Consider the following 23,175-nt stretch of genomic DNA (forward strand, 5'->3'; position numbering starts at 1 on the left):
GCGAAGGAGTCGAGAAGAATCACGAATGGCGGCCTGGATTCCTGGGCGGCGATCGAGCTCGCGGGGGCGCTAAGCCCGAACGGGACGAAATGGTTTTCCGCCGCGGAGCTTCTCTTTCTCTTTCTCTTCTTCGCCTTCCGACTCCCACACTTTTCCTCTTGCCATCCCATCTCCTCCATCATTCGTCGGTCTGTTCTGATCCTTTACCTAGACCCCGCCCTTTGTCCGATGATCTAATCGCTCATACTTCATGCTCCGCCAGGCTGTCCGAGGAGCTCGGTGGTATCAGCATGTGGCCCGCGGACGCCCGTCTTTGCCGCGAGCATTCTCCGCTGTAGCGCCGCGCTCCATTCACTTTGGCGGTCCCAACAACAACAAAGTCACCTTCTACGAACAGGACACGCGCAAAAGCAAGACGAGGAGGAGAGTGGACCCGGAGGCGGAGCAGCGCGCCGAACAGAAGGAGGTTGAAGATGAGCTGACCCGGCTGACCGAGGAGCTCGAGGCTCTGAAAGACCCTTTCGGCCCCGACAGTCAGTTCATGCGAGAACTGCCCGAGAAGGACCGGGCTATTGCGCTGGAAGCCCTGCGAAAACATGCCGCGGAGGAAGGCGAGGAAGCCGACATCAACCTTAGGGATCTCTACGACAAGGAACTCGACGGTCTCTTCAAGGAGGAATTCGAAAAGATAATGAGGGAGGAGGAGGACTGGCAGTCAGACGGGGAGGACGAAGAGGCCGCTAAGCGGCTTGTCCGACGCCCCTACGAAGTTCAATCGGAGGACTCGGACCTGCAGCCGTATGTCGACAAGTTCAACGGATGCCTCCGACGAATCGCGAGCGGGGACTTTAATCTGCGCTGGCAGCAGGACCTGTGGAAATGGTACCGTCGATGCAAACAGGTCGTCCCTGGGTTTTTGAGGTCGATGTCGGAGGAGACCTTAAACCTCCTGTGGGACTCTCAGGCGCCCAAAGGGCCCATCAAGAGAGAGGAAACCGCGCGCATACGAACACTGGCTGAAGACGCCATGTCGGCCGGTCTGGCCCTTTCCACGCCTCGGATCCTTTCTTACATCGAAACCCTTCATGAAACCGGGGATACTCAAGCGGCTCTAGATCAGTGGGAAGCCTATCAGGCGGACCTCTGTCAGAGCAAGGAAGACCTGGAGGCGTATTGGAAGTTAGGAGTCCGGCTGTTTGCGGCGGAAGACAACCCTCAGCGGGCACAGGACATCGCCCTGGCCTTTCTGGCAAACGATAAGTCGCGCCAACCGCATATCCTCATTCCGGTGATCACGGCCTGGGGCCGACGCTCGGGGAAGGAGGCGGAAGTCAAAGCGTGGGCGCTGTATCTGCAACTGAAAGCGTTCCTGGAGCGGAATATGACCATGGACGACTATGACAAGGTCAGTATCGGTTTCCTCAAAGCGGGCCGGCTGGGTCTCGCCATCGCCGTGTTCAAGGATATGATGGTGACCGGAGACCCCCGGCACGACTCGACGTCCCTGTACAAGGCCGCTGTCGGCTTGGTTGGCAACCTTCAAGCGTCCAGTGTCTCGGAACAGGATGTGAACAAGGTATCCCTCTCGACCCTGACAGTCCTGCCCCGGAAATTTCAGAATCGGTTCTTCTACGCCAGCTGGATGAAGAAACTGATCGGGATGGGCGAGGTCGATTCGGCCGCCATGGTCATTGAGTTGATGTACGAACGAGGTGTCAAGCCGGACGCCAAGCACCTCAACGGTGTCATCGCCGCCTGGCTGCGTGATGGGAGCAACTCCGCTCAAGAAAAGGCCGAACGCCTCGGCTGGGCCATGGTCCAGCAAAGGATCGACCTGGTCTGGACACGCGCCAACTCGTCGGCGAAGGCTCCCCGACTCGACGTCAAAGCGAGTGCGGAGAGCATCCGCCTGCCTGAGTTCATGAAACGACCGATGCCGGCCGCAACCATCGAGACCTTTTCGATCCTCCTGCTTCACTACACCCGGAGGAGTGACGACGACATGATCCGATACCTGGTCAAATGCTTAGGCGATGGCCGGATCCAACCGAACTCGTACTTCATGAACCATCTCCTCTATGCAGAGCTCCGGAAACAAGACCTCGGGTCGCTCTGGGACAAGTACCAGGCCATGTCGGCCTCGACCCGGCCAGACCTGGAAACGTACGCGTGCCTCTGGGACTGCGGCAAGCTGCAATACGACCGCGGCCGCACCGCCTATGTGACGGGCTTCCCATCCGCTCGCCATCTCTTCTCGGACATGATGCGCTGGCACGCCCGGCTCCCGGCCCGCGGGCAGGCCACCGCGCGGGAGGAATTCTCCAAGGAGCTCTACGACCAAATCATCCGGTGCTTCTGTCTTTCCAAGGACCTCCCGGGGACGCTCGTGGCCTTGTACTCGATGCGGGCCCTGTTCGGCTTCTTCCCCAACGACACCACGGCGCGCCTGATCGTGCTGCAGGTCGCGCGGCTCGCGGGGGTTCCCGCGGACACGCCCAAGCGACGTCTCCGACGCCTGTCCAGCACGCCCAAGAGCAAGGAGAACATCGGGCACGTGAACCGGCTGGTGGAGATCCTCAGCAATCGCAAGAGGGGGGCTCTCGCGGCGCGGGGGCTGGAACTGGACGATCTCGAGCCCACCGAGCGCGAGCAGTACCAGCTGGAGGTGATGGCCGAGCTGCTGCGGGTCGTGATGGGCCGGGCAGTGGGGGATGCCGAGTCCGTGGAGGGACAGATTGCGGCGGCGGCTTCGGAAATGGGGGTGAGAGAATTGGATCTGGGGGAGTCTGTCGATGCCGGTGACTTGCTTTTGTGAGCAAAACTGTGGACATAGTGGGAGGGCGTAAGCATGGCTGGCGTTCGGGTTTCCTGTGTATATAAAAAAGGTATTAGACATTGATATATGCATGTATAATAGAAGTCTCTTGATGTGCCGCAGTCCGCCGTAGTCTCTGTCTGCATCGGTTGGCAGATCACCCACCAGACGATACCCGAATGACAGAATTCTCCATCCTCAACAGCCATCACACTACACCCTGAGCCCGGGGAAAAGAAAAAAAAAAAAGGTATAAAATTGACCATAAACAAACATACACCCAACCGATCTACAAAGCCATAAAAAAACCAACCAACACCATCTAATTCGCCCCCTTCTTATTCCCCCCAGCAGCCTGCTCATCCTTCTCCACCAACACCGCATCATCATCACTGCCAGCCACCGAAGGCGGCGCCCCCGACGACTCAGGCGTCTTGGTAGCCGGCGTGGCCTCCCCAGACCCAGACTCACTCGCCGCCGCACTCGCCTCGACCTTCTTCTCTTCCGCTGCCGCAGCAGCAGCAGCAGCAGCAGGAGAAGCAGAAGCAGACTCGGGATCCAACTCCTTCATATACCCCTCCTTCTTCTTCTCCCACCACTGCTTCTCCTCCTCCAACTTCGCCTGATGCTTCTCCATGCGTTCCCGATAAATCGCATTATTGAGCATTTCATTCGCGGATTGAAAGATCGTTTGACCCCAACCGGGGACGTAAGCGTTAGCCTGTTCACATCCCAGGAACAAATTAGCAAATCCCTTCCTTTACCCCCCCCCCCTACACCCCAGCCCAAGTCCCCAAAAAACCCAAATAGAAAAAAGAGGGATTGGGAAAAAATACCTCAGCAACGACATCCCGAACCTCCTCCTCCATTTCCTTCTCGGCACGCACAAACCGCTGCCAAAGATCATCCCCGACACTGCCGCGTTGGAGGAGCATCGCTAGAGCCTGTTTCTGATTCCGGAGGGCCATGACGCGTTGAATGTCTTCGATGGCGCGACGGAGGAGTGCCGATTTGAGCACGCTGTCTGGGACTTTTTTGCCCTTCTCATGAGGGTTGTTGTCTTTCGGGTCCAGGTGGAGGAGGGAGAAGTAGATGTCGCGTTGGGTGTGCGCGGGGAACCAGGGGGAGAGGGAGAGGGATTTTTCTGGGGTTTCTTGGGTGTTAGTGTGTCGTCGTCGTGTGGTATGCTGGTTTGAGGAGTTGGGAGTTTGGGGTTGGGGTTGGGGTAGGGGGCATACGGGCTTTGCGCTTGCGGTAGAGGGAGGAAAAGGTGGCGAGGGAGCCGAGGAGAACACCTAGGTAGGCGAAGGGGACGGCGAGGGTGAGCCAGTTGACCATTTTGGTGGTTGGGTTGTGGTTAGTAGGGTGAGGTGGTGTGGTGTGGTGGGAGGTTTGTAGGTGGGTATGTGGTGGTGGCGGACCAGGTCGGGCGGCGGTGATGGCGGTGGATAATGGTGGTTCCGTTAAATGTGGAACATAGGGGGATTCCCGACAACGAATGAATAATCGGTCAATTGCACCGCAAGAAATCAACCCAGCCAGGGGTGTGTGTGTCGTGGAAGTGTTGCGGAATCAAGATGCGCAGCGGAAGAGCGGAGGCGGCGAGGACCCTGAAAGGCCAGCCTGGTGTCTTGGCCGTCGCCGGGCCGATAAGATAAACCTCCCAGCCAGAATCATCCACGAGATCAAGGAGATCAGAGCATAGTATAGGATGACACGTATATCTACACCAGTCAAATACATGCAAGAAGAAACGCACACAAAAGTCCGCCCACGCAGCCCGAAGTCCCAACCGCAACGCGACGAGATGCCAATGCCGGGAATGCCATCCTTCGCAGTACACAAATCCCATGGTCGCTTCAAAAGGTATCCCTAGAACCAAACCCCGCACAAAACAGAAAGCAAAATCTACAGCGGATACAGCGACGCCCCCAGCTGCTCCTTCGTCTTCTGGCTGATCGGCCCAATCTCCTGCATCGCCTGCATGTCCTCCAGCACCTCGTTGAACGTGTCCTGGATCCCCGCCGCCACCTTGCTCCGATTCCACTCCCCCCGCGTCCGCCACAGGTAGTCCATGAGGTTGGTCTGGATCTGCTCCAGCTGCTCCACGCTGCACCCGCTCGTCCGCTGCGTCAGTTGCTCGTGGAGGCTCTCCACGTACTCGTGGTCCAGCGTCAGCTTCGGCGACAGGTCCTCGTTGTTCAGCAGCGACTGCAGGTTGGCCGGCACATGGGAGGACGGCTTGCTCGCGTTCTCAAACAGTGGCACCGGGGGCTGCGGCCGTTGCGCCGTGCCGTTGTCCAGATGGGCCAGCTCCCCCATGGGGCGGGGCGACGGCTGGCTACTGTCCCCCTGCTGCGTGTCGGGCAGATGCTCCTCCTGCGACACCCGGTCCGGATACTGTGTGAGATCCGGAAAGTCATGTCGCATGCCGTGCGCGGCCACCGGACTCTGCGTGAACGGATTCGGCGCCGAAGACTGCTCCGAGGACTTCTTGTCCGACGTCGTCTGCGTCGTGGACGCTTCGTTAGTGTAGTCGTGCGGCTGAGACCCCGGGGCCATGGGCGTCACCGGCCCCTTCTGCGAGAAGCTCGAGATGCCCGACTCCCGCCGCACCTGCTGCGACGGCGCCGTCAGCGAGTAGGCCGGTTTGGGTTGCGCCGACGGCCCGAACGAGCTGTTCAGCGTCTCCTTATCGACCGACTGGTCCGAGTTGGTCATGTAGGTGTCGCCCTCGCCGTCCGCGCGGAATGACCCATTGCTGGTGAGCGCATGCGTACTGAGGTCGTTGAGATCCGAGCCGCCCCCGGGATGGTAGCCGTTGGTGAAGCTCACCGTCCGCGTCGGCGTCACCGGCCGGTCCGTCTCTTTCGGGCCGCTCTCGGGGAAGGCCTCGCCCAGCACCACCGGGCCACTGGAGGGGCCCGACTCGGTGTTGCCGTGCGGCACTCGGGTCGTCGCCCCGCGGCCGATAAAGCCCTCCGCCTCTTCCTCGGCCGCCTTCCGCGCCTTTTCAATGGCAATCTTCTCGCGTTCCAATTCTCGCACGTACACCCCTTCGCATTCCGCCACGAGCGCGGGCTCGGTCTGCTCGATGGTGGCAATGTCCACTTCGACATTGGAGAGGAGCTCGTTGGCCCGCAGCAGCCGCTCTTGCTCGCCCAGCTGCCGGGCGTCCTTGGCGAGCCGTTTGATATCCCCCAGGAAGTCCTTGGGGCGCTTGTAGTACCCATTGGAGAGACGCTTCTCGATGGTGACGATCTCCAGGTTGTAGAAGAACTTGCCGGACACGGTCTCGCGCAGTCCCGGCACTCCATTTTTGTCATACGCCTTCTCAAACGGCCGGAAGGTGGTTCGGTGTTCAATCGGCAGATCACTCGTCACGATGTTCGGGTCCTCCTCTTCCCACAGGTAGCGGATCTGGGACTCGTCGATCACGCCGGTGCGGAACCGCTTGTACTTCTTGATTTGGTCCATGATAGGCTGGATCCGGATCTTGAGCAGGTTGAGAGTTTGGTGATCCTTCTTCTTCTGCGCCTTGAGCTGCTCCTTGGAGAGCGGGGTGGCCGGCTTGGGGGCTGGCGGGGGCGCAATGTCCAAGGTCTCGAGCTCCCGCTTCTTGCGGTTTTCCGGGTCAGGGAAGTGGGCAGGCGATGTCTTGACGTAGTCGATCACCTTGGCGAAATACTCGTAGCGAGCCTCGTTCGCGGGCGCTTTCAGATCGTAAAAGTTTTTCTTGGAGAAGCCGAACAAGTGCCTCTGCACCCCGACATCCACGTCCTCGCCAACTGACTCCTGCACGCCGAGAAGCAGCACAGGATCCGTCGGAGGAACCGACCGCAGCAGGCCCATGAAGGTAGACATCACGGCATGTCCCACCGTATCAGACCAAGCCTGGATGTTCGGGATATAGATCACACTCGGTTTGTGTCTCTTGACCTCGGCGAAAAGCTGGATCACAGCGGCCTCGGGAGACCGCGTGGAGTCACTAAGCAGGGTGGGGAGATCGAATGCTTGGACGTGGAGTCCCTCAAAATGGTGCAGGAGGGCGCCGGCCAGATACTGCTGGCCCATCCCCAGCGGCCCGCGCAGCAGCAGGCGTGGTCGGAAGACCCGGGACCGGTCGAATTCCTGCTGCATCTGTTCGCGCTGGAAGCTGCCGGATCCTTCCGGTTCCTCGAATTGGGCCTCTTCTAATGCGGTGAGCCTCTTGCGCTGCGGGAGGATCAACGACAACAGGTCCTTGATCTCGGCGAGTGGCGCGCGCAGCAAAGGCTCAACCGCGTTGGGAAGCGGCGAGGCCCCCGATGAGGTCGACCGCTCGGACGACGGCACCATCTTCTTGATCGCCAGCATGAAATCCTTGGGGGTCACCTCGATGGTTTTCGGATCGATGAGGAGCTTCTCGTTGGATTTGTAGATTTGGGGGTATCGTCTTTGCACCGCATTGAGGGCTGCTTCCGTGCAGAGCGCCCGAAGATCGGCACCTCCGTAGCCCTTGGTGATCTCCGCAAGCTCATCCTTGATCGGGCTCGGCAGCGGCGGATCCCAGCCCTTGGTGTGGATATCCAGAATCGCGCGTCGACCTTCGGTGTTAGGCAGCGGAAAGTAGAACTCGCGGTCGAAACGGCCGGGGCGGCGAAGAGCCGGGTCAATCGAGTCGGGACGGTTCGTCGCGCCAATGACGATGACTTGCCCGCGGCCATCCATGCCATCCATCAACGCCAACAGAGTCGACACGATCGAGGCATGAATCTGTTCCTGCTTGCTCGACCGCACGGGAGCCAGTCCTAGAGGAGTTAGCTGAGATGCCCTGGTTATCCAATCCCCGGGGATGCGCTTACCATCGATTTCGTCAAAGAAGATAATACTAGGCTGAGTCTTGCGAGCCTCATCGAAGAGAAGCCGAAGTTGTCGCTCCGCCTCACCCACCCATTTACTCAACGCGTCGGCTCCCTTTCGCATGTAGAAGGTCACCTTGCGGCCATTCGAGCTGACACTATTCGCCAGGGCTCTGGCGAGCAGCGTCTTACCAGTTCCGGGAGGTCCATGGAAGAGGACACCGCGAGGAGGCACAATGTGGAAGCGTTGAAAGATCTCCGGGTACAGCAGCGGCAGGGACACCATCTCCTTCAGCTGGTCAATGTGGCCCTGCAAGCCTCCAACGCTGTCAAAGTTGACGCTCATGTCCACTCCCAGCGGGTCGGCGTCCGCCAGCGTTTGCTTGTCCTTGATCTTCCCGAGATTGGCAGGCGTCCCGGAGTGGCCCTGGGCGGCATCGGCACTGTGAGTCTGGGTACCTAGGAGGCCGAGACCCGGCTGTCCATGGCCCGACGTGGGACCACTAATACTGCCCTTGGGGTGCTGCATGCCCTCGTCGTCACTGCTATCACTATCGACGCCACCCGTGGCAGCAGGCACGCCCGGGGGACCCAGAATGGCAGACGGCCCGCCGCCTCCGAAAGGGCCATACGTAGGGAACAGGGTGCGTTGCCAGCTGCCGCCGCCACCTCCCCGGCCACGGCGCGAAGGCGATTCGTTGACCTCGTTCTCGGCCTCCTCGATGGGGAGAATCAGGTCGGGCCGGATGATCCGGTAGTCGACATCCTTCCGGCTCCGCCGAGGCTTCTCGTAGACGATCTCCGGTTGCACTCGCCGGCGAGAGCGACCGCCTCGTAGATCCTCCAGCTCCTCCGCAAGCTCCTCTGCGATATCGGCACCGGCCTCTGACTGTCCACGGGATCGCGATGCTCGCTTGCGGAGGCCAGGGCGACGGCCGGCGGAGCTGTCCTCATCATCGTCATGGGCCTGGCTTCCTTTGCGTGGAGAAGCATGCGACTTCCCAGACTGTGATACCTCGTCGTCATCATCATTCGACTCTTCTTCCTCGGGTTCGAAATCGCTCTCTTCATCGTCGCGTTTGCGCTGGGAACTCTTCGGTTTCTTGCGACTGGACCGACGAGGGTGTGCCGACTCATCGTCTTCGGGCTGCTCGATCTCCTCATCCGCTTGCTGGCTCCGGTTGGGTCGATTCCTCCTCCGGGTCGTCGGGCCCTCATCGTCGTCCTCGTCGTCATCGCCATCGTCCTTCGCGTCGCCGTTCTCGGATTCGGGGACAAAGCCTTCATCATCTGCCGTGGTTTCGTGGCCCTCACCTGCTGCAGGCGGGGCTTCTTCAAAGCTGATCTGAACATCGCTCTCCATGATCTCCAGCTGAGAACCTTTGACTTCCATGGTTGTTTCATCGATCATCTCGTCGTCCTCCTGCTTCGGCTGCATCTCCTCTTCCTCTTCCTCTTCGAGCACCGGGGCCCGTTTCGAGCCACGGGACCCCCGGCGACGCTCTATCTCCGGGCTATGTGTGGCTCTCCGCTCCACCGTTTCCATATGACGTCCGGAAGTGGTCAGGGCATGGAAGTCTTCTGAAGGGTCCCGAGTGCGTCGGGTGACCCGGCGAGGGCCCGGGAAGTTCTCCAGCGGAGCCTGGCGCTTCAGGGCGTTGCCGACCTTGAGCGTAACGACGGTACTTTTGCGTTTCGGTGGGGGGGTTTGAGCCATCTCATCATTGTTGGAATCGTCCTCGATACTGCTGGATTCGCCTTCGTTGTAGATCGGCCGGTTCGTGGCCGCCCTGCGAGCGACGAGCCCGCGTGCATTCCGTTGGGCGTTGAGGTCATCCTCCTCTTGCTCGGACTCCTCGAACGAGAGTTCATCGGCCTCGTCGAAGATCTCTTCATCGGACAGGAGATCGTCGTCGGAATCGCGACGGGCCCTCTTCTTCACGGGCTTCGACTTCTTCTTCGATTTCGTTCGGGAGGCGGAGCGGCGGGCGGGGCGCACGGGGTGGTCACTGTAGTCGTCGTCGTCCGAGTCGGACTTGTTGGCCATCTCCTCGATGGAACGCTTTGCACGAGGCATGACGCCGCGCCAGACAGGGGGTCTTTTGAAGATAGCCATGTCAGCGATCATGGGTGCGGAGGGGAACAGATGAGAGGTGGGTGGTGGAGGAAGTACAGCAAGTGAGAGAGCGACCAGAGGGAAACGGGGGGAGAGAGAGAAAGAAAGACGCCGACCATGCGAACGAGGGGATGACCGGCCGCGCAGAAGAACTGACAGGGAGGAGCCGAACACACTTACGGGAGACAATGGGAGAAGATTGAATGGCGGATTGACAGGGCAGGTCAAATGGATAATCGCCGATGGACAGACACCCAAACACAGACCTCGGACTCAGCGAGCGACGAGACCGTTCTCATGAAAACCAACAATTGTGACCGGCCGCGGCAGCCATCAACGGTGAATGCAGACCGGAAGGGAAGGGATAAGGATCGGGGAAGAAGTAGGCCCAGGGATGGCCCAGTCACCGGAGCAGTCGTATATATAAACACGGGGGACGAGGGCGAAGCGCAATGCGCAGAGGGAGCCGGGCGAGCAGCGAAGGGAAATGAATGGAACTGAGGCTCACGGACTGACCAACCGGAAGGGACGCGTCGCATGCAGCTGCTAAGCACAGGGGGAGGGGAGAGAGGGAGGCAAGTGAAGTGCCTCTGAAAAGATGAAAAAAGTGAAAGGAGTGAAGAAATCCGATCAGATCGATCCCCAAGACCAGAATCCCACGATGGAACAACAGATGCTCAGCATGAGCAGCAGCAGTAAGAGCGATAGCATGACGGGGGGACACCAACCCAAACCAAACCAAACTGCCAACTCGGGTGCTGCCCAGCCACACACTCCTTCACTCGCCCGGGCACCCGCGCCACACCCTTAAAACAGTCTAGCGCTACCCGCCTGAGGCCGGGCCATTCCATTTCCTACCTTCATTTGGTCACCACCACACCACCGGCGGCTCCCATCCCCAAACTGCCATATCCAGTTCCCGTGAAACCACGTAAACCAGAAACCCTCACACCCATCCCATTCCCCGACACCATCACTTACTGAATCAAAAAGAAAACTCCCTCCTGATCTCTTACCCTCTGCCCTTCGTCTGAACCCACCCAACAAAACCCCACCCATCTGAAAAATAAAAATAAAAATAAAAAAAAAAAGAAGACAAGCAGTAGATGTAAGAAAGACAGACAAAAGAACCCAGAAGTAAGCCCCAGCACCCCGAAGCTAGGACAATTTTCCCCACGAAGCTTATCGCCTTTTGACTCCTCCCCGCTGGTTCGAGCGCTTTCGCCCATGATTGCCGCCGGCTCGCTTGATATCATGTGACTACTGACTAGGGGTGGGCTGAGTCAGCGGAGTGCGGACGGACAGACTGGACGGCTTTTGCTCGCTTTCTCCGGTTATCCATGGCGGAGCTTTTGCATATATATACAATCCATCCCCCAACCTAGAACCACCATTCCCATTATCGCTTCGTTTAGTACTTTATTACAATTCACTCAAAAGAGTTGAAATACAGACACAAGATGCTCCCCCGTTATCTCCCCCTTTTTCGCACCAGACTCCCCTCCTCTATCTCCTCTGTCCGCTCCATCCCCAACAAAAGAACCTTAACGTCCTCGACTCCCAAATGGTCCGCCAATGAACCCAGCGCGTACCGGGAAGGTGTAAGTTCTATTCCCCCCCCCCTCCCTCTCCTCTTCACCCACTTCTTCCCCGATCTGCCTACCCCCAATTGCATCGGACAATGTAACATACATGCTCGAACACTCCCTGATTTCTGGGGACTTCCACGTATTGCCTCTGGCTTGGATTTTCTTTTGTCTACGACCAACCAAAACAGGGAATCTAACAGCTCATGCAGATGGCCCGATACAAGCTCTTCGTGAGCCCCTTTGCCAAGGTCTTTCTGGGCGCGATTTTCACCTACCAGGTGCTGTACTGGACGTGGTTGAAGTTGGAGATGGATGAGTCGAAGTATGAGAAGAATCGTATGTAGTTGTGGTTTCCTCGTTTCTCCGTGCGGATGATGGCTAATGGGAACGGACAGAGACCGTTGCGGCGCTGGAGCAGAAGGCCAAGGAACTGACGGATGCGCAGAAGTAGAGGATGTGGCTGTCCCCTGTCCGTGGATGATTTATCTTTACAGTGGTCTCTGTCCTGAATTAATATATACCCTTTACGTCCTATGTGGAACATCTAGGAAGTCTGTTTGTTGGTCTGTGGCTTGCGTGTCTTCGTTGAGTGTATATCCAAACGCTATGAAAATGGGTAGACTGGACGTGTGTAAAGTTACATGCTCCCCCTGTCATGATGGCTCCCCAACCATATATGCATCGCTGGTAGATGCATTCCGGCCCTCGCACCCGTCACACAACCCATGGTGACAACACGGACATTGGTGGGTATACGCCAAGGCAAATGGCCCTTGCTTGCACTGGCACTGGATTCCAGTCAGTGAACCTGCAGTTAGATGCGAATCGGTCGGGGGTAGACTCACGCAGAAAGCCGAGTCTAGCTCGGGAGACAGTCGACTCGGCTCCGACAACATGCGGTCGGCGCCAGTGTAGAACGATCCCAATGATGCCCCCGGCACATGGTCCGAATCGGCCTTCGACCTTTTCACCAGACGGGGAACGCCTGGCTCGTTACTTCGGTAAGGGCCAACGGTGGACTGCGATGGGAGCTTCCGCTTTCGCAGGTTCGATGCGCCGGGGAAAGGATATGTCATGGACCGATTATGGGGAAGCGAGTCGCCGCCCAATTCCGACGATAGATCGGGCGTGGGCTCCTCGTCAATCGCCATCGTATCGTCAAGCAGTGGCTCCTGGTCGACAGCATAGTCGCTGTTCACCGACTCATCATCACTGTTCTCGTCCATGGCAGGCTCGCTCTCGTACCCATTCCCATCCGTCCTTTGTTTCTTCAGTTCTTCACGCTCCTGACTTTTGGTCAGGTGCCCAGACGGGAGCAGCCAGTCTTCCACGCGCTCGCCCTTTTTGAAGTGTTCAACATCGATGTGGTTGTAGCGTTCATTCCAGGCGCCGACTCCCTGGGTTTTCAGGGGAAGCAGGACCCGACAAAAGCCGCACCAGTAGTGTGAGGGCCGCGGGTCCCCATCGCGGTTGATGCGGTTCTTGCATAGGGCCGCCCGGACCTCCTCGTCCTCATCGACGTCATGGTGCTTCTTCAAGTGTTGGACGTATATCTCCTGACGATAAAATAATCGGGCGCACGGGAGATCTTCTTGGGTGGCATCCGACAGGGTGCAGCGCCAGCACTGCGCGTGGAAGTGCTGGGAGTTCTCGTGTCGCTTCCAGTCAGCCTTGCTACCAAATGTCTTGTTACACTTGGCAAACGTGCACCCATACGGCCGTTCGTGGCGCTTCTTATGCTTCCTTGTGGCCGGCCAGTCAGGAACCTCCCGTGACAACAAAAATCATTGAGCCCGACTTACTTCATCTCGCACCGCAGGCGCGTCCGCTTCGTGCAGAACTCGCACTGAATCCAGCCTTTCTTTTCACTGTCGTCACCTAAGATGTCTTGGGGGGCAGTGTGGTTGGCGCCAGGCTGTCCAGAAAGCCGATCCAGGGCGGCAGACAAGATCCTCTGCAGCATATCGCGCTTTCGGTCCGACAGCTCCCCATTTTGATCCACCATCTCCTCCCCCACATCCGATTGCTGGCTTCGCCGTCGCTCATTGGTGTTCATGGCCTTGGTCATGGCATTGATCATGTTGAGCGCCGCTTCGTTCACCATGTCGTCCATCTTCCCACTCTTGGCGGTGTCCAGCTGGGTGGGAAGGCGAACTTTCTGGTCCAACGAAGAGTCCAGGTTGAGGGCCCTCAGGGCGGGCAGCTCACTGGGGTGTGGCTTTGCAAGTGGCGGTTGCACCGATGCATGGTCGAAGGCGGGGTCCTTGTACTCGTCGTTCATTTTCATGACAGTGTCTGGTGTGGGGGTCTCCGAAGAAGGAAACGCCGCCGGAAAGGAGGCCGAAGGGTTTGGGCCAAGATCCTCCGTGATCCCATTTGGCTGAGCAGCTGGCTCAGCTGGTAGGGTCGATGCTTCGTCCGACAGGGAATCAAGGAAGGAGGGCCCCAGCTCCTGCGGTTTCACGCACGTTTCATACCACTCATGCGATCTGGATGATGCATTAATTGTCCACCCTTCTAGCTGATGCGCCGGGAGCCGTTTGACTTACTTTCTCAACAGCTCATCTACATCCTCATCATTGTGCATCCGAGCCAGGTGTTGGCGAAAGTTATCCAATCGGGGCCATTTCTTATTCCTCCGCGGGCAGTTATGCCCGAAGCACATGTAAAGAACTTTCGGCCCCCGCTCCGGCTCCTGTTTATGGACGCACTTCTTGTGGCGAGCGAGGTCGTTGATAGTACCAAACCCTTCCTTGCGGGCGCAGTTGGGCTCGTCGCATTTGAACAGTTTTTTGTGTCTCGCTTCGTGTTTTCTGTGGAGGTCAGCTTACCAGCTCTTGTCCGGCCCGAGCACCCAGGATGGCGTACCTCTTGTCAGAAGGACACTTTCCGGTCCATTGGCAGCCGGGATAGTCGCACTTGATCACGTCCTGGCACAGCAGGGACGGGGAATCTATCCTGTCTAGAGGATCAATGGCGTCGCCATACGGTGCCGAGTTGAGGTCCAATGCGGAGACTCGATCATCCTGCTCATGCTCCAGGGGTGCCAGAAACGGGCTGCAGGCTGAATCGAGTGCATACGAGGCAGCCACAGAGCGCGTGGTGCACCCCTGCGTACTATATCCTGAATCAGATAGATGGAGACTGGTGTACTGGCTGTCAGCCTCCGAGGGCGTACTGTGATGGCCACTCGAAGACCGGCGATCGAAGCCGTAGACTTGGTGAGTCCGTGGGATGACGAATGCAGCGGGGTTCATTGGCCTTGACGTTTGAAGGGGGTTCCAGGCGTCTGGCTCATTTCTCCATCGCGTCAGGGGAGGGTAGGCGGACGTATCGAATAGTTGAGGGAGCGGTGATGGTGATGGTTTGTGGTACAGTGGCCATGGGTGGAGGATGGATGAATGAGTGGGTTGAGGGATGGCTTGATCGGACGCAAACTGGAAGCCCAGGAAGGATGCTGGGTCGCCCAGGGTAAGATCGGACGGCGACAGCCCGTCCGATGAGAGGTCCAGGTGCGAAGAAGGGGGCATTGCCCGGGAACCCATGATGCCTTGGAGGATATCACTGGAATTATCCCAGTGCTTGCTGGGATCGGATGTCTAAGTCACATGGGGTCAGCTTGTGCGTGGCACTGGGGCGGACCGACATCTATACAAGATATATATCTGGTCGGCCCGCGAGACAGAATTGCAACTTACACCACTCATCTTGGCAACGGTGAGATGTTCAAGAGTTTACAAGAGCGCGCTCATCCGCGTTCTCGGGGTGTTATTGCCGTGATGGAAGACAGCCTCTGGCGACAGAGGAGCAGAGGGCGGAGGCCTGGCGGTTTATCATATAGCAGGAGGGGACGGGCTCCGTCGCAAGTGATGAGCCGATCGGAGTCAATTCAGAGCAGGCGATGACGAGCCACAACGGCCCTATGATTGTCAGGATTGTTTCCGTTTCGGGGCCTCGTCGGTCTGGATGTCTGTTAAGGTGGTTCCCAGCTGAGAGGAACGAAATGATGAAGCCCCCGGCAGATCGCCCGCGTATCACTGAAGAAATATATTTGGGCCGGCGAGCAGGAGCAACGCCAGAAAAAGGAAAACACGAGAAGAAAATGAGCCGGGTGAGGGAAAGAAGAAAAGAAATGAAAAAGAAAGGAGGAAGGATGAGAGAAGCCCAGAGGGGAAAAAAAAGCAACTGAGCGAAGAAAGAGGGGAAAGACGAGAAGGGAATCAGGCTAAGCATGCGAGGATTGCTGACTGGAAGATGCCGCAGCAGCAGCAGCAGCAGCAGCAGCGAGAGAGCGAGCGCGCGACCAAGAGAATCCCATGGAGCAGACCAAGAGGGAAAAAGCAATGCCGGGGCCCCGACGAGGTATGATCGACCGATTATCCCCATCACGGAACCCCACGCGATAACGTGTCGAGGGCCGAGTTGAGCAAAAGCATCGACCGGCCGTGACAGGAGCTAATCGAGGCCATTGGCATGTCAGCGGAATGCCCTTTTTTCATTTTCATTTTCATTTTATTTTTATTTTGGCGCTGCAGGGCGAGCATCGCCATGCTTGGGGGGTCGGTCTCCGATCGATCGAGCCGGCGAGGGACGGAATGACAGCTAGCCAGCAGCAGGACCTGTCTGTAGTGTCTGTAGTATACCTGTAGTGTCAGGTTCTAGGTCATCGTCGATTCCGTCTCTTCCACTAGGACCTGTCAGACCGGTAGAGAGATAGATGGAGAGATGGATGAATGGATGGATAGGATGGATACTACTAGTGACAGTAGTCGGACCCGACTGACGGGTGTCGCGACTTGCTAGCGAGGTCCGCGGAAGTACCCAGTCGATCGCGATGCGATGAAGCCGCAGCGAGCGAAACCACTTCAATTATCAGCCATACTACTACTACTACTAGTAGTAGTAGTAGTGGCCGCGTTGGCGGCTGTCCCTTTCTTTCCTTCAACGGCCACTCATCTTCTTCGCTTCCTCTTCGGTGCTGGAGACTTGTCTTTGGGATCTCCTGGGCTACCATTTTTGTTTTTACATACTTTAATAAATTTATTTCAGTTTCATTTATTTTTTCGGGGTTCATATTTGTTTTTTCCCCTATTCGTCTTGTTTCTTTTTTTTTTCTTGTTCTTCGCGTCCTCTCATTCCTTCCCCAGTCACCCAGTGGCTCCTCCGTCCTGCAGGATAATCACCACCATCAGCATTTATCTTTCCGCCTGCTCAGCTCCCTTGGGAAGTAGGATGGACATGGACGATGAAGCATCTCCTCGGAGCCTCGCCCCATGGCACGCGAACAGCAGCAGCATCAGCAGCATCAGCACCGCAGCCGGAGCTTGACTGGAAGGGGAGGAGAAGAGGGGGCGGATGAATGAGTGAATGAGTGAATGACTGAGTGAATGATTGAATGATTGAATGATTGAATCAAGACAGCGCCCGCCCAGCAGTCTCCTTCCGCCATCCTTGGACAAGTAATCCGTCAGGCCGCTTGGGTTGGTCAGGACGGAGGAAGTCGCTCGTCTCTCGCATGTAAGGTGGTCGAGCGATCATCACGCGGCCGCAGCTCGATTGGCTGCAGGGTCATTCGTTCACTCGTTCATTCATTCAGTGAGTCCTTCATCCGTCTCCCCTTGACCACCCTCGCACACCTTCGTCACAAAGACGGGGCGAACCTTCGCGGATGGCAGGACATCCTCCGCGACATCCTTCTGCGGATGTACATACATCGGCCGGACTAACGGTGGCTGTGCCTGTAAGGAGGGCCCCCGAAAGCCTGTTCGTCACTCGCCGACGGATGCGCCGAAGATCGCCCGTAGTTGATGGGGAGAAGGAGGATGGAGATGCTGAGGATGGATGGCGGATGGAGATGGACTTAACCTACTTGGACCTCGCGCCTTTCCAACCGGCTGGCTCACGCGCCTTAGTCCGGGCGAGGTGAAGACTCCGATCGAGAGGATGGACGAGTTAGCGACCCCAGCCAGCCGATCCTCAGGGATGGCCGTTCTTGATCTACCGACGAGCCATCACACTGCAGCAGTCTATCTGATAGACGGATATAGGACTAGTAGAGTTAGAGATTCCCTTCCGGCCCTATCTCACTATCTCGCTATCTCTTTCCCCCCCCCTGGCAGCTGGGCACACGACCGACCGACCGACCGACCGACCGACCGACCGACAGTACCTTTTCCCCCCGACAGATGCAGCCCAATCTCAAAATCTCTCGCCCAGGCCCCGATGCTGGAGACTGGCGAGGGAGCAGGAAGCGGGTAGCGTGTAGCGTATAGCGTAGCGTAGCTCCATCGCTGCCGATCGACTAAATTAGTGCCCTTCTCAACCCCCCCCAGCACTGAGCAAGCCAATGCGGTCTGGGACTGGCACATCCCCCGTGGATCCCTGGCCTTCCTTCGTTCATCGGTTCCCCTTCCCCCTCATCATCGTCCCTTTTCGGCCTAAAAATATCCCCCTTCAGCTTCAGATCGGGCCCGATGGGCTCGGGGATCTCTTCCCAGGGGTTCCCGTTGGGCCTTGCAAGCCCCATGGCGGTGCACTCCCTGTCCCAACCACGGGGCCATGCTTTCGTTCCCCCCCCCCCTCCCCCCCCGTCCGGTGCATCAGCCAGGGTGGTTGATCGACCGTTGGCTTCCCCTTCTCCGACCCGGCGTTGACAGGCAGCTACGTCGGAATCCTCCGTCCTGCGTTGGCTGCGCTCCGGAAGCCATCCTCTCAGGACCCGCTGCACTGTGCCGTGAAGCCTGTCTGCGACGTGCATCCCCCTCTCCTCCAATCACGCCGCCCCGACCAATTGACAATTTGGGGGCCACGCGTGCAGCCTGCATACCGTAGCACACAGGGCAATAGATGCTCGACTAGTCGTCGTCCCGGCCCTGCCTGCCCGCCTTCCGAGCCCAGTATTGCTCCTCTAGGGACGGCGGGCGCCATCTATTAGATACCCCCCCAAGCATCCAGGGTAAACCTCCGAGCACCACTAATTCAAAGCCCAAGAACTAGATGGGCCACCACGGGAGAAAGAGGGGGAAGGGGTCGCAGGAGAAGAGGGGTTCTAGCAGACATATTGCTCCCCGACAGTGGCATGCATACAATATTCCTTCCCAAGAAAGGTCAATGGTCCAATGTTCAATCCAATGGTGGGTATATAGATAAATGCAGATCAAGCGATACAGAGCTGATTCCCAAAGGAGATTACAGCGAACATAAATTAATTAATAAAAGTCGACATTGGGGAAAGAACGGAGTCGTCCTGGGGCGACCGTTCCAACCACATTCCAACAACCACCCCCACGATCTGCAACCGCTGCGCTAGGGTCGTAAGCCCCGTGAGTCGTTGCGCTGTCTCCTCTCCAGATCGAGCTTTAGGGCTATTCTCGGTAGCCTCCCGGAACGTAAGGCATAGCCGGCGGCATCGATCCCTGGTACCCATAGCCGTGCTCCGCCGAAGGTGATACGTAAACCGGCCCCTGGTGATCGTACGCGGGCTGCATCTCCGTGGGGGACATGGCGAAACTATACGGGTCCTGCAACCCACTGAGATTCTGGTTGGGGACTCGGAGTCGAGGGCCAGTGTTGAAAGGGGGTGGATAGGTGACCGAATTTTGATGTATCGGCATGAGCCGCGTCTGGTCCACAGCTCCCCCTGGCAGGAGTGTGGGCGCATCATCGTACGCGTCAATTGACTCAGGCTCGGCGGAGATCCAACCGCCAGGCATGGTTGTCAAGTGGGGAGGATATGATGGGTGGAAGGACATCATAGGCTCCTGACGCCTCTCGGCATTGTTGCTGGCGTACGGTGCCTGCGTGAAATCCGTCGACACCGCCGAGGATCCCTCGACCCCATCCAACCTTGGCATAAAACGGCTGGCTTCTGGCGTGGAGGTCCCTGGATCGGGGCCAGAATCTGGCCCACCACCAGCAGGCCCCGTAGTCTCGTTCGATGAAAGATCCCTTTCATTTACAAGCGCCAAAACCGGCATGGCGATCTGTTCCATGTGCTTGGCCAAGTGCACCGTTAATTTCTTCCAGCTGCTACAAACGTTGCCGCAGAAGCGACATGGTTCGTCCTTGGGACCTTTCAGCGTGTCATGTCGACATCGCTCTACCAGGTCCCACAGCTGTTCAATCTCTCGCTCGCGATTGACTTCATCCTGCAGATCCGGAGACCCCGGGTCACCCTTCGTCTTGCTTGCCGACCCTTGCCCTTTCGCCTTCTTGACTTTGGGTTCTGGCATTTTATGCTCCCTGACAAGGTGCTGCACGAAATTATCCTTTCGGTAGCAGGTATGATGGCAATCAGGCACCGTACACGTCCACCACTCCAATTGTCGGTGTCGTTCACTTTCGTGTCGGACCCAATCCGCTTTACGCTTGAATGATTTGGGGTCTGAGCAGTGAGGAAAGGTACAAGTGAATGGCTGCACATCTTCGTGGACATGCTTGGTCCAATCAGATGGTTTCCGGAACTCCTTGACCTGGAAGCATACTGGGCATTCGAATTCCGCTGGCAACCGCTTGACCGGGGGCAATGGTACCCCCGGGGGAAACTGCGCCGCAGTGACTGCGCTTTCTCCAAGCTGGTGGGGATCGTCATCGACTTCCCCATGCCCGGGAATATGAAACTGCGTGTGCGCAGCCTCGGGGCTAGTGCGAGGTGCTAGCAGCTTAGCCTCGCCACCCAGCGCAAAGCAGTAATTGCCGGAGGGGCATTTCCTCTGACTAATTGCGCGTGTGTGGCTCTGTTTGCTCTCGACCAGCTTTCGGTACCGACGAAGTTGCTCGTGGGAAAAGCGGTCCACCAGTGCGGGTGGAAGTCGGGGGTTCAGCTGGGTAATCTGGTTCCTGAACCCCTCGAGCGTGGGAACCGGCAAATGCGACGGAACCGGGAACTGCATCACCACTCCTTTCTCATCCGCCATGTCGTCGTCTTCATCATCTGCATGGCCCGCAGCGGGGTTCACTTCCGGGCTTTTCTGCGTGGCCTCGCCATGGTCGGTCGCTCGTGGCGAGTAGACGATATTGGGGACAGGAGGTCCACCGTGACTTGTCATCAAGTCGATCAGGCCGGGTGCTGAAGCCCTTGGTAGCTCACTCCTGCTTCTTCCCCGGACCTTGAGATGAGGCCAATGACCCGTGGCTGAATTCGGCGATGCAGCCCTGAGGGAGTCCTTGCCTCCGATAGCGGCCATCTGACCAGCAATGGCAATCACAGCGCCGCCAGTGCTCAGGCTAGGAGATCTAGATCGGCCAAGGCTCAGCCGATGCGGAAAGCTGTCCTTCCTCACCGGGGGGCTCTTGATCTCGTCGTCTCTGCTGGCGCCCTCTGTGCTGGGAGGGATGATCGAAAGATCCGATAACCGCCGCTTCAGGTTGCTGGCCGACGGCTTCCTGTGGAGAAACTTACGGAGACTACTTCTCCTCTCGTGCTTTTTGCTTTTATCGTTACTGATGGACAGGGTCTCAAAGGAGCCGCCGGGACCAATAATACTGTTCACTTCTGCGTCATTCAGATGCCGTGTGCCCCAGGTTGCCGACCGGGATGCGGTGTCAATATCCTTGGCTCGTCGTTGATATTCCACCATGGCTGCGCTCGAGCTCGATGGCTGCATCCGTGTTGCCTGGGGCGATGGGTCGTGCGCCAAATCCCGCCACGGAGGAGCCCCCAGAAATTGATGGGGGGATGGCTCGTCATCTTCGGGTCTGGGCTGCTCTGGCGAAGGGATGAGCTCGGTGTCCCCTTGTGCCCACCTAGCCTCATTGACACTGGCGGCCGGCGAATCCGATCGGCTCTCTGCACCCTCCGACCCACCTTCGCTCATCTCGTCATCGCTGCTCTCATGGAGTAGAAGGCCAGGACCCGGAATGGCGGGCTCCAGTAATCGAGATTTCAAGTTGAAGTAGTCCGGCTGAAGTGAAGGATCGCCGGCACTTTTCGCCCTACGCCTCCCTCCCATGTGCCTTCTATTGCCACAAAGGAAAGGGGTGTCGTCATCTCCTGCCTCACTGTTCGCAGCGCTTACTGATACCGACCATGATTGAATGTCGGCATTCTTCTCATCCAGTCGTCGCTGAGTATCCATATCGTTCGGACTCATAACGTAGATGTCTTCCCGTGATGAAGGCCCAACCCCTGCTTGCCCGGTGGCTATGTTGGGAATCCAGGAGCCATCCTGCGCTCGCGTGACACTGTAATTCAGACCACTTCCCCGGTACTCTTCTTCCAAGCCATCGGGTTCTGATTCACTGGTCATGTCGTTTGGTGAAAGGTGCGTGGAGGACAGGCTCCGCCGTCGCCCTGTCAAAGAGGCATCTCTGACTGGGGAATCACCACGAGAGTAGCTTTCGATCTTGACGATCGGGCTTCTTGCCCTAGCCGAGTCAGGAGCCGCATGGACACTGAGGTTATCACTGGGAGGACATGTGATTAATGACAGCGCCTGGGGCTGGCGAGCTGAGGTCTCATGTTCAGCGTGGATCCTAACACTGCCCGAATCTGGGAGCAGACCTGGGCTACTGGTATGATTCAAACCAGCTGGCTGAGGCGATAGCATAGTTGATGGGGACGATATTTCTCCCGGTGGGGCACTAAGCAACTCCGGTGCAATTTCCGGTACGTCCAGAGCCATGGCATTATCACGGTGCAGACCGCTGGGTCCCAGCTCCATGTGCATGCCAAATCCCACCGACAGGATGTCGGCGCTAGGGGACGTGTGGGCACTCATGTCACTTGAGAAATCCTCTGTTGGACTAAGAAACTCGGAGTAAGAAGCTGCGAGGCCCTCGTTATTGGCGTCAGCCATGTCGCTATGCGTTTGAATACGTAGAGGGGACGATGGGTGCCCTGTGCTATGGTCTTCGCCGCTGACAGGTGTCAGTCTGATGGCGGAGGACTTGAACGAGGCTTCATCCGGGTCCAATGGGGCCGAAAGGTAAGGGTCGTGGTAAGTGGAATCGTAGAAAGTCACATCGGTCGGCGACTCGTTCTGAACGAGCTGCGGGGATAAAGTGGACATGGTTGCAGCCGGTTCGATCGCCAGACGCTCGCACCAACAACCGGCAACTGTATGTTTTTTTGAGATACTGGGTTCTGCTCTCCTCCGAGGTGGTTTTGTGGGTCTAGGTGAACCGTACTGCACACAGAGACCAGGATTCAAGACTTCGGGGTCGCATTTCTAGATCGACATGGAAGGTACTCAGGGCACTCCAGCGATCGCAATCGGGACAGGATCGAATGGCGTAGCAGTAACTTCTGGAGGGGCGGCCGGGGAGGAGCAGCAGAGATCTGATTGCGTAGGAATTATTCAGGAATGCCCCTTTAATCTGATAGTGGAGGACGGGCGCAAGATGGTGTGGGTGGGTAAGCAGCGCAGGCGTCGTAGTAAGCGGGAGGAATGAGCAGCGACGAGTCCGGATTGGCGTACCCGATCACGAGAGGTTGAAGAAAAGTGACGGAGGATCCAGGCGAAGGTTCGACTAAGCGGGACCACGGAGCAGGTGGAGCGACCAGAAGACTGAAATAATCCAAAAGGAATGGTAAGGTACGGGAGGAAGTGAAGGATGGTAGTAATGGTGGTGGTGGTGGTGGCCGTGGTGGTAGAAGAAGGAAGCCAGAAGAGCGTGGGGGCGATGGTGGTGGTGATAAGGATAGGGCCGGCGGGAGAGCCGCAGTCACACCGGAGACAATGAGGAACGAAGAAAGCGGAACGAGCGACGGGACAAGAGGGGTGAAAAGACGGGGGGAAGGGGGAGGAGAAAAAGAGAGGCCGGACGACGAGGCTCTAGTCGCGAAGAAGAAGAAGAAGAAGAAGCAGGATGACC

General features: G+C 57.7%; 9 protein-coding genes across 9 annotated transcripts; 3 read left to right on the forward strand and 6 right to left on the reverse strand.

Moving 5' to 3' along the window:
* The first annotated feature begins 144 nt into the window (after positions 1-144).
* BO80DRAFT_424734 (pentatricopeptide repeat protein) lies at positions 145-2,934 on the forward strand. The gene has a single exon (XM_025719353.1). It carries the CDS (start codon positions 251-253, stop codon positions 2,813-2,815), a length of 2,565 nt encoding a protein of 854 aa, XP_025575859.1. The 5' UTR covers positions 145-250; the 3' UTR covers positions 2,816-2,934.
* A 42-nt stretch (positions 2,935-2,976) lies between these two features.
* BO80DRAFT_61821 (Sec63 complex subunit SEC66) lies at positions 2,977-4,438 on the reverse strand. The gene is made up of 3 exons (XM_025724639.1): positions 4,054-4,438; positions 3,652-3,959; positions 2,977-3,536 (listed from the first exon to the last, which is right to left on the reverse strand). Exons 1-3 carry the CDS (start codon positions 4,151-4,153, stop codon positions 3,138-3,140), a joined length of 807 nt encoding a protein of 268 aa, XP_025575860.1. The 5' UTR covers positions 4,154-4,438; the 3' UTR covers positions 2,977-3,137.
* A 285-nt stretch (positions 4,439-4,723) lies between these two features.
* Positions 4,724-9,772, reverse strand: BO80DRAFT_354581 (chromatin segregase YTA7; the record flags this gene model as incomplete). Its single annotated transcript, XM_025715707.1, has 2 exons — positions 4,724-7,605; positions 7,660-9,772. 2 exons carry the CDS (start codon positions 9,770-9,772, stop codon positions 4,724-4,726), a joined length of 4,995 nt encoding a protein of 1,664 aa, XP_025575861.1.
* A 53-nt stretch (positions 9,773-9,825) lies between these two features.
* BO80DRAFT_381026 (uncharacterized protein) lies at positions 9,826-10,504 on the reverse strand (the record flags this gene model as incomplete). Its single annotated transcript, XM_025716823.1, has 1 exon — positions 9,826-10,504. A coding segment is annotated over one exon (329 nt), but the record flags the coding sequence as incomplete, so codon positions are not given.
* Positions 10,505-11,131: 627 nt separating this feature from the next.
* BO80DRAFT_381033 (uncharacterized protein) lies at positions 11,132-11,984 on the forward strand. Its single transcript, XM_025716824.1, has 3 exons — positions 11,132-11,373; positions 11,571-11,697; positions 11,757-11,984. The coding sequence occupies exons 1-3, from the start codon at positions 11,233-11,235 to the stop codon at positions 11,810-11,812; spliced, it is 324 nt and encodes a 107-aa protein (XP_025575863.1). The 5' UTR covers positions 11,132-11,232; the 3' UTR covers positions 11,813-11,984.
* Positions 11,985-12,014: 30 nt separating this feature from the next.
* On the reverse strand, positions 12,015-15,068 carry BO80DRAFT_434446 (putative C2H2 finger domain protein; the record flags this gene model as incomplete). The annotated part of the gene is made up of 6 exons (XM_025720873.1): positions 12,015-12,149; positions 12,207-13,104; positions 13,164-13,850; positions 13,911-14,174; positions 14,230-14,960; positions 15,060-15,068. 6 exons carry the CDS (start codon positions 15,066-15,068, stop codon positions 12,015-12,017), a joined length of 2,724 nt encoding a protein of 907 aa, XP_025575864.1.
* On the reverse strand, positions 15,060-15,974 carry BO80DRAFT_61998 (uncharacterized protein). Its single transcript, XM_025724641.1, has one exon. The coding sequence runs from the start codon at positions 15,745-15,747 to the stop codon at positions 15,130-15,132; it is 618 nt and encodes a 205-aa protein (XP_025575865.1). The 5' UTR covers positions 15,748-15,974; the 3' UTR covers positions 15,060-15,129.
* BO80DRAFT_61999 (uncharacterized protein) lies at positions 15,975-16,871 on the forward strand. The gene has a single exon (XM_025724642.1). The coding sequence runs from the start codon at positions 16,201-16,203 to the stop codon at positions 16,687-16,689; it is 489 nt and encodes a 162-aa protein (XP_025575866.1). The 5' UTR covers positions 15,975-16,200; the 3' UTR covers positions 16,690-16,871.
* A 1,854-nt stretch (positions 16,872-18,725) lies between these two features.
* BO80DRAFT_354445 (putative C2H2 finger domain protein) lies at positions 18,726-22,370 on the reverse strand (the record flags this gene model as incomplete). The annotated part of the gene is made up of 1 exon (XM_025715701.1): positions 18,726-22,370. One exon carries the CDS (start codon positions 22,368-22,370, stop codon positions 18,726-18,728), a length of 3,645 nt encoding a protein of 1,214 aa, XP_025575867.1.
* Between the last annotated feature and the right edge of the window lie 805 nt (positions 22,371-23,175).

Source organism: Aspergillus ibericus, assembly GCF_003184845.1.
Source record: "Aspergillus ibericus CBS 121593 unplaced genomic scaffold BO80scaffold_17, whole genome shotgun sequence".
NCBI lineage: Eukaryota > Fungi > Ascomycota > Eurotiomycetes > Eurotiales > Aspergillaceae > Aspergillus > Aspergillus ibericus.

Excerpts from the sequence above, each read along its gene's own strand:
- BO80DRAFT_61821 (XM_025724639.1), bottom strand. The coding sequence starts at position 4,153 with ATGGTCAACTGGCTCACCCTCGCCGTCCCCTTCGCCTACCTAGGTGTT. Across the intron at positions 3,960-4,053 it reads CTACCGCAAGCGCAAAGCCC|AAAAATCCCTCTCCCTCTCC; the intron begins GTATGCCCCCTA and ends AAGAAACCCCAG. Across the intron at positions 3,537-3,651 it reads TTCGGGATGTCGTTGCTGAG|GCTAACGCTTACGTCCCCGG; the intron begins GTATTTTTTCCC and ends GGATGTGAACAG.
- BO80DRAFT_424734 (XM_025719353.1), top strand. The coding sequence starts at position 251 with ATGCTCCGCCAGGCTGTCCGAGGAGCTCGGTGGTATCAGCATGTGGCC.
- BO80DRAFT_61998 (XM_025724641.1), bottom strand. The coding sequence starts at position 15,747 with ATGGGGATAATCGGTCGATCATACCTCGTCGGGGCCCCGGCATTGCTT.
- BO80DRAFT_381033 (XM_025716824.1), top strand. The coding sequence starts at position 11,233 with ATGCTCCCCCGTTATCTCCCCCTTTTTCGCACCAGACTCCCCTCCTCT. Across the intron at positions 11,374-11,570 it reads CCAGCGCGTACCGGGAAGGT|ATGGCCCGATACAAGCTCTT; the intron begins GTAAGTTCTATT and ends CAGCTCATGCAG. Across the intron at positions 11,698-11,756 it reads GTCGAAGTATGAGAAGAATC|AGACCGTTGCGGCGCTGGAG; the intron begins GTATGTAGTTGT and ends GGGAACGGACAG.
- BO80DRAFT_61999 (XM_025724642.1), top strand. The coding sequence starts at position 16,201 with ATGAAGCCGCAGCGAGCGAAACCACTTCAATTATCAGCCATACTACTA.